The sequence below is a fragment of the Egretta garzetta genome, unplaced genomic scaffold (assembly GCF_000687185.1).
Source record: "Egretta garzetta isolate BGI_Z169 unplaced genomic scaffold, ASM68718v1 scaffold258, whole genome shotgun sequence".
NCBI classification, from domain to species: Eukaryota; Metazoa; Chordata; class Aves; order Pelecaniformes; family Ardeidae; genus Egretta; species Egretta garzetta.
Window position 1 is genome coordinate 267,767 of NW_009260413.1, and position 14,494 is coordinate 282,260.

Below are 14,494 nucleotides of genomic sequence, written 5' to 3' on the forward strand. Positions count from 1 at the left end.
ACGAGGCGCATTTCCAGGGGAGGGACCGGGGCCGAGAGGTGCCGCCAGCCGCCTTGCTGCTAAAAGGCGGAGTAAGTCACTGAAAGGGCAGTGCCTGGAGAAGGGTTGTGCTCGCAAAGGGGTAAAACAGATTCTGTTGAGTTCTGAATGGAATCGGACGCGACCCAGCGAATTTACCGCGATTCCTCTTTTGATGGTCAAGCACGAGAAGTCTTGAAACGTGTAAGGCCTCTTTTTTGGGTGTTAGGATTTGCGTGGCGTGACGAGAGTGACCCGACCATTCCCCAGCCCCCCAGGTGAATAGCTTGTTACAGCTGTTCGTTATATTTGTGACAGCAGGGTGGTTGGTGTATCACATAAGGCAAGATAATATGACGCAAGGGAATGTCGGGCTCAGCACTGAAGATCCAGAAATCTGCTGGTGCAATCTGCTTTCCTGTCTGCTGCAAACTTGGCCTGTGTCTTTGGGACCTCACCAAGGACAATCTTCAAGAGGGGAAGAAAAAACGGCGGAGGCACGCTATGACCTCAACAGAATTTAGATGCTAGACATTGTGTATGTATTTTACATAGCACAACCAGCAGGTAAAATACAGAAGCAGCCTTGGGAGCTGTGGTGGGAGCTCTGCTGTCCTTGCCTGTGGTTGCCTTAGCAAATAACACAGCAGGTGAGGGACAGGAGGTGAAACTTACAGAACAAAACACGCAGTGCTGGGGACCCTGCACGCACACAACACATTTTGGGACTTTCCCTTTGAACTACTGCTCACCTCACCTCATACACAGCCTCCCAATTTCTGAACTCTGTGCTTTCCGTGCTACAGCATCAGCCATTAAGTTGGAGAGTCATGCTCGCTCCTGCTGCTGCTCTGACCCAGTCATTCTGGAGCATTTTGCTCCTGAATAGAAAATTTCAAATGGAGAAAAACCCCTCGTGCAGAACCGCTCCCAGTTTGGGAGCTCGCGTGCTCTGTAGGGCTGAGGAGGGCACCAAGCATGGACCTACTGTGTCCTGGACAATTTCTCTTACAGCAGCATCAGAGATGAAAAGGAGGGTGCTAGCATGGCTTTCAGCAAGATGGCTCTGTTTAAGCAAAAGGTTCACATGATCTCTCCAGTAGCTCTTAAGCGAGCAGCTCACTGTAGGCGTTTCCTTGATGATTGGACCTGTCCTTTTAGGTCCCCCAGAGGCATTTTTCTCTTCCATGCACAGGAGCTGGACTGCAGACAGATTCCACTGGGACTTTCCTGTCTGAGCATTTGGTAACAGTGTTGTGGTGCCTAAATATGTTTTTTGGGTCATCCATCAGCCTCAGATTACAGAAGCGTTGCCAAAAGTGGAGGTAAAACCTGCTGCAGAGGCATTTCAAATACTGATGAGTGCTTTTGAAAGGTGTGATACCCTGATTGGAAAGGAACTGTAGGTAAACAAAGTTTCTACTGTCATAATTTCTGGCATTGTAACACTGTTAAGCTCTAGTCAGAAAATTAAAAGATGGTAAATTCCCTAAAAATTTAGAACACTTTAGCAAACAGCAAAAGTGAAAGCTCAGAGGGAAACAGTGATAGAATATTGATCTATAGGATGTTGTTGTTTATTGGATGGTGTTTGAAAGTCTGGATTGACTCGATAGCTTTGTTAAAAGGACCTGACATTGCACTTTTCTTGTTTAGTTTAGTGCAACTTTCTAAAAACTACCATCTTAAGCATTTCTTACAATCTGTGTCCTCAGTAGTCATTGAAACAGTGTTTTTCATGAAAACAGTTTGTCATTTTGGTGCTTTTGATTATGAGGTAATGTGAAGAAGCCAAGGTGTAAGTACTAACCATTAGATTCTGTTGTTAAATCGGCATTCGAGCAGTTTGAAAATCAGTGTGCAACCTCATATTGGATTCCCAGTGTCAGAAATGTCACGCTCTGGAATAATGACAGTTACCAGCAGGCAGCTCAGCAATACAATTTTGACCACAAACTATGACACTAATACAATTTAAACATGGTGCAAAATGCTACAGGGTTAGCAAACTGATTTATGTGTGCTCTCAAAACCAAATTTTAGTATTTGGTCAGGACAATATATGTCTTTGTTCAGGAAAGTTAGGGTTGTTGGGTTTATTTTATAAGATCTTCTGAATGAAGATACTAATTTTTCTTCCCAGTTTAAGCTGCTACAATTCACTGCCTGTTGATGCTCCAGCTCTCCTTATAGATGCCAGCATGCAGGTCTACATGCCTACTTGGAGTTAGGGGTGAGGCTGGGGAGAGCAGCACCTCCCATTTCCTCAGGCTAGCAGCCCCCAGCAGCCACCCAGAGACCTACTGGAATCATCAGAACTTTGCCTGGGCAGAGCTGTCCCCATCACATGGGCCGATTTCCACCAAGCCCTAACTCTGTAGTGGTTTTCTTCAAATTCTGTAAGTGGAGGTTGAGATTTTAAGATGACCTTTGAGTCTCAGTTGTCAATTGTTTCAAAGTATATTTCTGCAGTTTGGGAAATCGGAGACAGAGCAAGGAGCACTGCTAGGTGTACTTGTAGCTAAAAGAGCTGTGGGTCAGTTGTACAGTGCAACGTATGTTGGGACAACTTGCCTAGGGAGCCTGGGTTTTCAAAACAGAAGCACCATAGTGAGGCACTAAAATAAGAGCACTCCTCACTTCCAAACATTCAGCCATCTTGTCACCTGCAAGGAAGTACGGTTTGGTAGCTACAGCATGAAGAAGTGTGTCCACCTGGGCCATAGACTTGAGAGTGGGTTTTATACTGTATTCAATAAGGCAACTTTTTTGTCAGTGGAGAGGTCCTTGCCTCTTCCTTAGCTGCTTTCTTTTTCCCATGCTTGCTAAGCAAATACCACTGCTGCCCTTTCACTGTCTTCCCCCGTCAGATTGTGCTAATCTGGGTCTTGGAGGTGCTTGTGGCTTTGGGTTTTTTGGTTTTGTTTTTAACCTGTGTCTGGTTCAGAACGTGATGCCAACAACAGTTACATCAGCAGAAAAGAGGGGATGATGAAGATGGAGCATAAGGAAGGGTGTCTATCCAGAGTGCCAAAATTCTAACATCAGACCATACCTTTAATCTCTCAGTTGTCCATTTCATGAAGCCAGGATAATACTTGCCTAATTTATTATAAACACAGAGTAAACTAAGCATATGTGAGTACTGCACAGTTCATTGTGGAGATAACAAGAGAGCAGCGCTCTGATTGATTGCCTGATGGTCTCCCCACTGTATTGTGTTGGTTCCCTCCTAGAACATTGGAACAAACACAGGCGTTGAACCAGATGGAATTAGATTAGTGCAAACCCCTCTTGGGAAGCAGTGGCATCTTCAAAGCAACGCATGCTCATCTCTTCGTTATTGCTAATGTGCTAGAATGATAAATAAGCAGTACAAGCATCCCTTTGTCATAGCTCTTAAATCTATATAATGACATTTTGTTTTCTAAGCCTTCAGCAAGTGTGAAATTTGCATTTTTGTAGTACTCCACAATTCGTTTACCTGAAGAATACTTTTTTAACTGATTGAAGTGTTAGTGAGCATGAGAAGAGAGAGAAGTGAAAATGAGCTGAATATTATCCTCATTAAATAGACAAGGCAAACCAAAACCAGAGAGGCCCATCACAAATAAACCTACAAAACATAGCCCTGTTTTTGGTTTTTTTTTATGGCAAAACACTTCAAAGATAGTTAAGCGCAAAGTTTAAGACAGAAGAGTCCTTTCCAGATCACAAGATTCTTCATGGTTCATCACATGACTCTTCCTAAGGGACTGACCCCTTATTCTACGTTTGAAAAGAAACTTTTGGAAAAGGAAACAAAGGAGATGAAACACAGTTAACATGGGAACGCCACAATCTAGTTTTAGTGCTGGATGTGTTGTGTATCCATGTATTTATATACATAGGTTTGTGTGCGTTCGTTATATACCTATTTTTTTCCCCTCACAGATAGTGAAAAATGCCTAAAAAGAAGACTGGTGCTCGTAAGAAAGCTGAGAACCGCCGTGAACGTGAAAAGCAGATAAGGGCTTCAAGAGCCAACATAGATTTAGCCAAACATCCTTGTAATGCTTCAATGGTAAAGTAACCTAAAGTATTTTTATATTACGATACTTGATTTTAAATTATGTAAACCCAGTGATTATTACATTGACTATTTAATGCCACTAGAATGCCATTCTTCCTACCATCCTTCCTTTATATTTAAGGTTACATTTGCATCAGTGGTATAATACCTGAATAAAAAGTTTGGTTCCTAATCAGAACCTAATTCAGAGTCCCTATGGGGTCTGTAAATTTTATACATATTACCTAGAATAAAAATAATTACCAGTATTATATTTCTTTTCTTTAGGAATGCGATAAGTGCCAAAGGTAAGTATTTTTCCCCTCCTAAAACCAGTAGTTTAATATTAATTGGTTTCAAACATTTTACAGGTCGTCTTTTAATGCTTGCTTGCTTTTTTTTTTCCCCTCCATGTGCCTAGACGACAGAAGAATAGAGCTTTTTGCTACTTCTGTAACTCTGTTCAAAAATTACCCATTTGTGCACAATGTGGTAAGTAGAAATAATGAAGACCTGCTCTCCTCAGTCCCATTTGTGTTTTTAAACTCTCGGCAGTTAGAGTACCTTTGTCTTAAAGTACCTTGGTGATTTTTGGAGCAAGTTGTTTTAAATCTGCTGGGAATATCCTCCTTGAGAAGAGATCTTGCTTGATCATGCGACTAATGCATATGCCTGTGACCCCCAGAGGTTTGCAAATCTGGGTCATAGGCTTGTCTTCAGTATTTGATCTTCAGAAGAATTTTTCTCACTGCCTTTTAGGATGGAGAACATCCAACTGACCATTGGGTGTTGTTTCATAACAGCAGCAAAGTAAAAAAACTTACTGACTGCCAGCAAGGCATCAATAAATACTGCTATTTGGGGATGATATAATTTCTGATCAGTTTAATATCAATTAAAGCAACAGTACATTATTCACCTTGCATGGTTTTCTAATGTAATGTGCTGCTCATGTTATTTCTATGTACTAGAAGGCTGATGCTTTGAAAGCTAGTGACAGAACTCAGCTCTGAATCAGGCTAAAATGCCTTTTTTTTTTAAACAGCTGCTTGCTTGCAGGGGATATTGATAATTATTTCATACTTTGAGGTGAATTTTGTTGTTTTACTGTTTCAACACATCCTTCAATTTGTCATTAAGCAATTTGGCTGTTTTGTAGTTTGACTCTCAGAGCTGCTGACATCTGCAGCTTCCAGTGCCTTTGTTGGGACCTGCAGATACCGAGCATTTCTGGAAGCCAGGCTGTTAGTATGCAATGGCAGTGTGTCATCCTTCATAAGTCTTCCTTCTGTCATCATGCAGTGAAGTACTAAAAACATGCTGTCTGTCTAACAGCGTATTATACATCTGAAGTTGACTCCTGTGTGTTGAATTTATCTTAATCTGCCGGATGTTTCTGGAGGAAAAACATTCCTAATAACAACCACAAAATTCTATTGAGTCCCAGGGTTTTCCAAGACAAAGCTGTCCATTTGAGCTGTTTGGTGCTTAATCAAGCATTGGGGACAGCCCCTGTAAATGAACAACTCTTTCTTAGAGAAGTCCCTTAGGGACGGGAGGAGGGTAGCTGTATTGCAGTGCTCAAGACCCAGTAACAGGCCCAGAATGACTTCTAAGTGCTTTTTCTCCCACCCATCCCTTGCACTTCAAGGGAATTATTTTGTCTAGGAAGTAATCTCTTACATGGTTTTAAAAAAGAAAAAACCCAACAACCACCACCAAAAAAACAAGTATCCAAGTACCTCTAAGTAATTAAATCATCAGATGCACATGGTTTTTTTTTTTTTCCAGAGGATCTCAGCCTTGCACACAGCACATGCTGCTTTTATGGTGGGACAGGACTAGCAGCAGTTTTACATGCAACTTTTAAAGATATCGTTGCTCGCTTTCACCTTAATGTTGTTCTTTGGTTTGTTTTAACATTTGAAATTCTTGCCAATGCCTCAAAACAGAGAGCAAGGCAACACATTGCCATATTATCTCAGTACTGGGGCAAGGGATTTTGGCTGAAAAAACACAATAATTAATTTGATCAGAGAGAGATGTGAGGGTGGGTTGCAGGTTGCAGAGGCTGCAGGTTGCAGACATTTGTTTGCATTATTTTTACCTAGATTTACGATTAAGCACAGGTCTTATATGAACCTACACTGCTCTTATATGAACATTCATTCTATTTTTTTTATTTTTATATAGTTCTCATTGCTTGCCTTTTTCTTTTTTAAAAAGGAAAAACCAAATGCATGATGAAGTCTTCAGACTGTGTTATAAAACATGCTGGTGTGTACAGTACTGGACTAGCAATGGTGGTATGTATACAAAATTACAGCCTTTTTTGCACTATGAGGTTACTCTATGCAAATCTTTTTGAAAAAAGGTAAAACAGATTTACAGAATGGTAGCATGTACCAGGTTTTTTTTCCTCATCATCACAAACTGATCTTTCCCTTATACTGGAAACCCAAATTTTGCATTTTTAGATTCAACTTCTGCAAACTCTGACACATGTCCTGGATGCCAACAGATCTGTGTTGGTGGCAGGCCCTAAGCACACGCATTAGCAGCACTGGAGCTTACATGCTCAGTGGCCCCAGTCTCAATTAAAATCTAGGATCATTCTGTAGAAACCAGTGGGCTTTTGTTGCTGTCTACTCAGTATTGCAGAGAGCATCAGTATCACAGAGGAATCTGTTCCATAGCGCTAGGGAGGGAATTTTATTTTTAAAAAAAATAATTTGGGCTCTTAGCAGAGATAGTCACAGCTTCTGACCTTTGAATTTTCATTCTTAGAAGGACAAGTTAGTTGTTCTATTCTGGAAAGCAAGGTATGACATGTCATAGGCTCTGGATTAAATGCTGTATGGGCTAAACCTCTGTCCTGTTTCTGCCTCCAGTTGGGACTCGGCTTTTCTCAGTAACACAGCCGGCCTTTCCAGTCTGAAGTTCCTCAACTCATTCCACACATTCATGGATGCAATATTTTCAACAACAATTAACTTGGATTCACCATTGTTTTCTTAGTTTTGTGTGCATGTAATACACATGGTAGCTTGTTACATATGGGCTGGAGGAAGCATCTTAAATGCTACAATTAAGGAATAGTTGATGTGCAGATCTTGTAGTTTAATCAAAATGAAAGTTAAAGGGTCTAACTTATTTCTAATGAGTTATTTGATCTTTGCTCTCTGCAGAGCTTGTGTTCTAATATACCATGGTTTAAAATCCAAATGAGTGATTTCAGCTGTAAGAATCTAGTGGCATTTCCAGGTCTTTTTTGAAACTGCATTTTTGCCAGAACTGTTACCATTTATGGATCTCAGGTTTCAGCTGGAGGACACAATTTTAATGCATAAGACTTAAGATAAGAAATGTAAAAAACAGAAAAGGAGAAACCCAAGTCATTTTGCATTATATTTAATCTTGCAGAAATGAATATCAAAAAGCCAAGATGAACTGTGGAGCAACTGCATACAGATGCAGTTCATACTCTTTCACTGAACTGGAATGAACCCACTGAGAGAACGTATACATTCAGGGTTATGGAATAAGAGTCTCTCTCTGGGTATTGCAGAAGTCCCAAGATGATATCTTTCTGTAATTGCAGGGTGCAATCTGTGATTTCTGTGAAGCTTGGGTGTGTCACGGGAGGAAGTGTCTCAGCACACATGCCTGTATCTGCCCTCTCGCAGATGCAGAATGTATCGAGTGCGAAAGAAGTGTCTGGGACCACGGTAGGTTGCTCACGCTTAAAACCAAGAAAATCTAAACAATGCTTTTCTCCTCACATTGCTTAAGTTATTGTACCTATGTTCTTAACCCAGTGGTTTTAATCTTCACCGATTAGTCCTTGCAGTATGTTTGTTCAAAGCAAGGCATTCTCCCCATTTTAAAAACAGACCTTATGCAGTGGGGAACATAAACGGCCTGCTCAAGAACACAGTGCTCAACTCAGGGATGGTTGTGTAATCCAAAGCATAGTGTCCTATCAGCCAAGCGCTTCACGTAATTACGCACTGCATCAGATTGTCAATGCACAATTTTCTGCCATTGCCACTCCATTCATCTCCGCTAGTACAGGTATTTGGATTCCCAATTGCTTAGCAAACCATACTGATCTCCATTTTTGGAGTCCTTTAAAGTGTTTATTTCAAGTGTGCATCAGAGGTGTGGGGGGGAGACTGGATGAGAGAGAGTGTGATCTGATTTAAGAAAAACACCTAATGCCATAGTTGAATTAAAATTAAGAAAAGGACTAGAAGTAATACTTGCTTTATGTTGTCCTGTATTGTAGGATACATGGTATTTCTCAGTGTAGCAATGGATGGCAGTGTCTAATTTAGGACATTTAGCATTTGTGACAGAAGGGAGAACTGGTCTTCAGTCAAAACTACTGCCTGAATTATGTGTAGAGCAGAACTTGATGCCTGTGCCTGTTGCTGATTATTCTGCCTTGATAAATCTTTTAGGAGGCAGGATATTCGCCTGCTCTTTTTGCCACAATTTCCTCTGTGAAGATGATCAGTTTGAACATCAAGCCAGCTGCCAAGTTCTGGAAGCAGAGACATTTAAATGTAAGTTCTCATAGTCCCTTTCACCACAGCTAAGCAGACTCTCTAGTTGCTTCCTCTGTGCTCCAGAATACTCTCCATCACCTTTTCCAAATAGCTTTTACTGCCACTGGAGAAAAAGGCCCGTTTCCTACGCGCTTGCTCTTGATACCCAGTTACCTAGACTAGAGCTTTTGTCTCCGACCTTCCTCCATGCCAGGTTGTACACGGCCATTGTTTCCCTGCCTGGCTCTTACAGGTCTCCCATGGGAAATTGCCTTTGCAGGAGCCAGCAGTCTCCAAAGTTGCCGTCTTGGCAGTGGCCAGGACTGCAGCAAAACTGGTGGAACTGCTGATGCTTCTTTTTTACTCCACAAAGCTCTGCAGGCAAGAAGGAGCTCTCTCCCACTATCTGACCATACAATGAGCTATGCCTAGATACCTGTTCCTCATGGAAAACAGGCTCCCCTAAGTAATATCAACTGTGTCAGTCTGGCTAAACTTTCCCAGGTTGCTGTGGTATGGTGGTGAAGGGTTTGTGTTGATTTTGCAAAAGCAGCAAGTCCTGAGGAGGAGGGCCATGACTCGGGAAGCAGTCATTATCTGGTTCAGTGAGACAGGGTGAGCACTGAAGGAAGTAAGAAAAATTGTATTTATCCAGAGCACGAACTGAGTGTTCGTTTCTTCACCGACCAGTGGACTGTGGACACATGTCAGTAACGTACCAAATGTTGATACAGGTCCCCTTTTACCCGGCAAAGAACAGGTAGCTGAAGACTTTATGAACTTTTGAACTTTGATTAATTGTGTGGACAAAACTGAAACTGGTAATTGTAAGAGGACATGATGGCCATGCCTGGCTCTGCTAGTCCACTACTCATCTCTGCCTGAAACAGGGAAACTTCAAGGGAAGTTAAAAAAAGAACCCAAACAAAAACTGTGCATGTTTAAATTAACTAATCTTTTGTAGAAGTACTTTTCTACCCACCATTAACTACTGTTTTGTTTATCCCATGAGACAAGCGTTTGTCCTTTCCAGAATTTCTATGCATGTATTTTGACTACTATAACGTTTTCAGTTCTTATTATAGAAATTCAAGGTGCTTTTTATCATAAGACTGTTTTCTTCAGCACTGACTAATCTCTTGTCCTAATTGATTTCTCCCAATTCAGAATATTTGTTGATTTCAGTGTTATAGTCTGCATCTTCAGAAATATCTCCTTTTCATCTCCCATCCTTTTTTTCCCAGCCAGCTATTTTCGAAGCCTTGATTAGCTTCCCTTGATGTATTCTGCCAGAATATCTTCCTGCATAGCAATATTGAAGCAGCAACAGCTGTTCCACAAGAATGTTTTTTCAGTGATTGTTGGAAGCTTTTAATTCACAGATGTGATGTCACACCCTGAATAGAGAAATTGCTTTTTCGAGGGTTTTCACTGTGTTCAACGTTCCGTGGCACAGTGCAGTCTTTGTAGAGAGGCAGGATTTTTGTCAGTGTGTGGTAACAAGATTATAAAACCTGAACTTTAACAGAATACACGAAGTTTAAATGCAGTCATGCAATTGTAGTCTAAATCCCATTCTAGCTGCGAAAAAGGTGCTGTTACTTTCCATCACTACCTGAGAGACTTTTTTAAAGTGCAGCTACTCCAGAAATGTCTGAATATACATGCCTTAGCATTTCCAGTTCCATTTTTAAACACATGACAGAGCACTAAATCCCATGGCTGTCCTGCTCATGTGGAGAACCTATGATATTTATTACTCCAGATTCAAAAACTTTGTTGTCGCAGGGGTAAGGCAAGGTGGAAGGGAATGAGTACTTGCACAGAGACCGATAAATACATATTACTGCTTCTTGAGGAGTAACTATTCACCCAGCTTTTTGTTACTGCCAATTCCTGTGTGGTTGCCTTTACTATGCTCCCTCTAGTGGAGTAAAGAAACCAGTTTGGAGCTTCAAGACAAGTTAGATTTTGAGCACCGATTCTGCTCTTTACAGCTCATGTGCCAGCTACAGTTCTTTAACACAGTTAGATTTTCATATGAAGTTGTGTGCAATAAAGTACATTTCCAGAGGATGTGACAGAAAATACAGAACAAAACAGCTGCTCTAGGTTTGGAAGTTTGTAAGCTTTAAGTGTTCTCACATCCCATTTAAATGAGATGAAGGTATTGTAGGCTGCCATGGCATTGTTTAAAGTGACTGTAAAACGCTAGCGCTCCTTCTTTTGACATTGTGAGAAAAGGAAAAGCATGGTGATCACTTAATACAAAATTGGTTCCAAAACTTCTGTTTTTAGAAGTTTGGAAACGCAAGAAACAGATAAACTTTTCCCCCTCTTTTACTTTGTGTGTCAAATTACATTTTGCAATGAGGCTTAGACTCAAAAAAAACCCCTAGTAAATGGTACTGTACAGTAAAATGACTGATTTGTGTTGCCGAAGTGCAGTTATGTCAGGGAATCAAATGCCTCAATTACATTATTACATACTTTTACAAGGTTTTAAAAACATCACACATCTGCAGTTCCCAAGTACTGAATTTCACATATTTATTTTCTCCCACAGGTGTTTCCTGTAACAGGCTTGGGCAGCATTCATGCCTGCGTTGTAAGGTAAAGACAGTTGCAAGTAGCTGTGATTTTAGACTTGTTCTCCTTAACCTTCAAGGCTGGTATCAAGCCTTATCATGTCTTCCTCCACATTATTAAAAAAAATTTCCATATTTCTGTATTAGTTTCTGAAGCCTGGGGGGGGGAACAAAAGGGCTTTTATCTGTGCTTGCCTGTTAGCCACAACCCAGTGTTGTGCATCCTTATGCCAGGTGATGTGATCTTCACTTTGTCCAGCCCTCTGTGTTTGGGGCTGTACCATGTTTGGGCCTTTAAAACAAAACAAATCCTTGGTCTTAAACAGAATCCAATGCTTTGGAATATGTTTTGATCCAGCATAGAACTAAGACAATTAAAAAAGTTTGGGGTTTGATTTTTTTTTTTTAAACAGTCAAGGGATGATCTGACTAGAAAATGCTGCAGCCTGCATCCAGCAGAAATAATCTCCACAGCTAATCCAGTTTTACACATGCACAGGCTAATTTGTTGACATCATGGTTTTGGTTTTACACACTGGCAAGTAATTTTGCATAAAAAGTTCCACCTGCTTCATCATCAGCATTGCCCAGATTTCTCCAGGTGCTGGTTCATTGCCTGCTCTTACTCTTCTTACCCTCTATATGTTTCCCTGCAGTCTCCCATAGCATCTATTTCAAATTCCAAATTGTTCCTTTCTCCAGATATCTTCACTGGCACCCTGGTGCTCAACACATGAAATTCCAATCTCTAATTCTTGCCTTCGGGTCACTGCCTAGTTATATGTTCTGGCATACATCCCTGGGTGTATTTCATTTAAGCTTGTCAATGTAAACCAAAGTTTGCCAGGCTCCTTGTGGGCAGCCCCATAATCCAGTCCTTCTGTCTGTTACTTTTTCTACTTGTTTGTCAGCACTTTCATCCAGCCTCTTCCCCAGGACGCCATGAGACTGCCTTCAACGCAGAAGTGGTTGCTTTGCACAGACCCCAGTTCCATCGCAGATAGAGCTCATTAAGTTTTAATCCCACCTAGAGAGTCCTGCTGCTGTTAGACACTTTTTTGCTTGCTTCTTGCTGAAGAGTATGCTCCTGTGATAAAAACATTTAGCCTTTTTATTCTCCTTTCACCCCCAGGCTTGTTTTTGTGACGATCATGTGCGAAGTAAGGTTTTCAAGCAGGAAAAAGGAAAAGAGCCTCCCTGCCCTAAATGTGGCCATGAAACTCAGCAGACAAAGGATCTGAGCATGTCAAGTAAGCCTTCTTCTGTAGCTAACAAGCAGTATGAGTACCATCCATGACTACTTTTCTGCATAGGAACACTGAGTCCGGTTACTTTCAATTATTTTGCAAAGCTTTGTTGGATTTGTTTTGGGAAAAACTTTGTGATTCTTCGTTCTAGAATTGAGCAGTCTCACATTCTTAATCCTTAATTGATTCCAATGCAGTGAAAGATTTTGTTTAGCTTGAGATTTTAGTTAGGGAAAATGCGAAAAATCACCACCTAAGCCTTTATTTCATGTACAAGAAGCTAGCTAATGAATTTCAGAGTGCGATTTGATGACACACATACAATCTAACTCAAATGCTCTCAAATAAATCACAATACATATTGTGTCTGTGAAGCACAGCCAATTACAGGTTTTCTTAGCTAGGGAACCAAAGGTTTATCCTAAAACCTAAGTCATACTCTGGGGGCAGTTGTTGTTTATACAGAGTTGGCTGCAGGGGGACAGACTGTGTAGCAGAAAGGTTCTGTCAGAGTAAGGGTTAAACCTGAAGATGTTTAGAATAGATTTAGAAAAAGGCTGTCTTAATATTGTATGGTCTTTGCCAAGTAGTGAGAAAGGACGGAAAAGAAATGTCAGATGCTTGGCTGAAATTGCTGTTGAGGGGTGGGAACGTGATGATTTTTCTCTGCCTGCAGCACGCTCTTTGAAGTTTGGCCGACAAACTGGAGGTGAAGATGCAGATGGAGCTTCTGGTTATGACACCTACTGGAAGAGCCTCTCCTCCAGCAAGGCTGGAGATGCAGGTGACCGGGAGGATGAATATGATGAATATGAAGCAGAAGATGATGATGAAGATGACAATGATGAGGGAGGGAAGGATTCTGATACTGAGACCACAGATGTATTCAGCAATTTGAATTTAGGAAGGACCTATGCTAGCGGGTATGCACATTATGAGGAACCAGAAGATTAAGCTTAGTATGCTGGCAAGCTAAAAACACTTGGAAGGAGCCAAGCAGTGCTTCACTTGAATTGTGCACGTGCCAGTAGGATAGCTCTATCAGGTACTTACATATCAAAGTTAGACAGTAAAGAGTGCGGGGCTTCTGCAGTAACTCCCAAGTGAGATTTTGGGGGCGGGGCGGGGGAATAAACAGATACTGAGTTTGGGACTGGGGGAGAAGACAGGAATATTTTTATTCTCCTAAGCAAGGGAAGTGGTTTTGTCCTTGAGTTACTGAGTATAATGGTTCAATGTCATTTTCTCCCATCGATACAGGAATGTGGGAGAGCTGTACAACTTGTTTCCATTTGCTCATCAGAAATCAAGTTATTTTTTACAGTAATTTTGTTAACTGATTTCATAAAATTAATGTAGTGGTGGGTTGGTGATTGCATTTTTTTTTGGTCTGCACAATAAAGTCAACTGCATTCTCTAATGAATTGTCATAAATATTGATCTCCCTTGAGTAGTTGGAAAGCAGGTTGTATACAAAGTGTAAATTGACACTAATATAGCTTCCTTGTTTATGTAGGTAGGGCAGATCAATGTAGTCCTCCAGGTACTTGAACATCACCTTTTCAGCATTTTTAGCATTAGATATTAATCAATGGGGCTATATGCAGTCTTTACAAGCACACCCCAGATAATCAAAAATTTTATTGCAATAAAAATGTTGGTGTGTCCTCTCTGCCGCTAAAATCTATAAGGCAATTTCTCATTAGATCAAAAAGAGATGGTGCCTAGCCTTCAACTCTTTTCCTTGCACATGATACAAAAAAATAAAAAATTTGATAGGAAACACCCCCTGTATGTGAAGTGATCAGGTGAGAAAACACAGGGGGGTTCAAAATACTGGGTTCAAATACTGTGCTGGTGCAGGGCAAGTGATGAGCACATCTGAGCTGAGGAGGTGACCCTTGCAGAAGTGTTTGCCCTGACTCTGATTGGAAAATCAACATGTTAGTTACCAATCTATACATCTAGGTGATAGTATTGTTTCCTCCTGTCGGGTGGAATGTTGAGAGGATAGCAACTTCAGCAGCAGACAGATCAAGA

At 41.0% G+C, this 14,494-nt stretch overlaps 1 protein-coding gene across 5 annotated transcripts; it reads left to right on the forward strand.

Moving 5' to 3' along the window:
- The first annotated feature begins 6 nt into the window (after positions 1-6).
- ZNF330 (zinc finger protein 330) lies at positions 7-14,042 on the forward strand. 5 transcript variants are annotated; one of them, XM_035899199.1, is made up of 10 exons: positions 7-1,424; positions 3,952-4,081; positions 4,358-4,377; positions 4,491-4,561; positions 6,296-6,375; positions 7,671-7,797; positions 8,533-8,637; positions 11,186-11,232; positions 12,340-12,457; positions 13,131-14,042. In XM_035899199.1, the coding sequence occupies exons 2-10, from the start codon at positions 3,962-3,964 to the stop codon at positions 13,406-13,408; spliced, it is 966 nt and encodes a 321-aa protein (XP_035755092.1). In that variant the 5' UTR covers positions 7-1,424; positions 3,952-3,961; the 3' UTR covers positions 13,409-14,042. The 5 variants fall into 5 exon arrangements, with proteins under 5 accessions (XP_035755092.1, XP_035755093.1, XP_035755094.1 ...); XM_035899200.1 differs by having other exon boundaries at positions 7-1,343; XM_035899201.1 differs by having other exon boundaries at positions 7-668.
- The last annotated feature ends 452 nt before the right edge of the window (positions 14,043-14,494 follow it).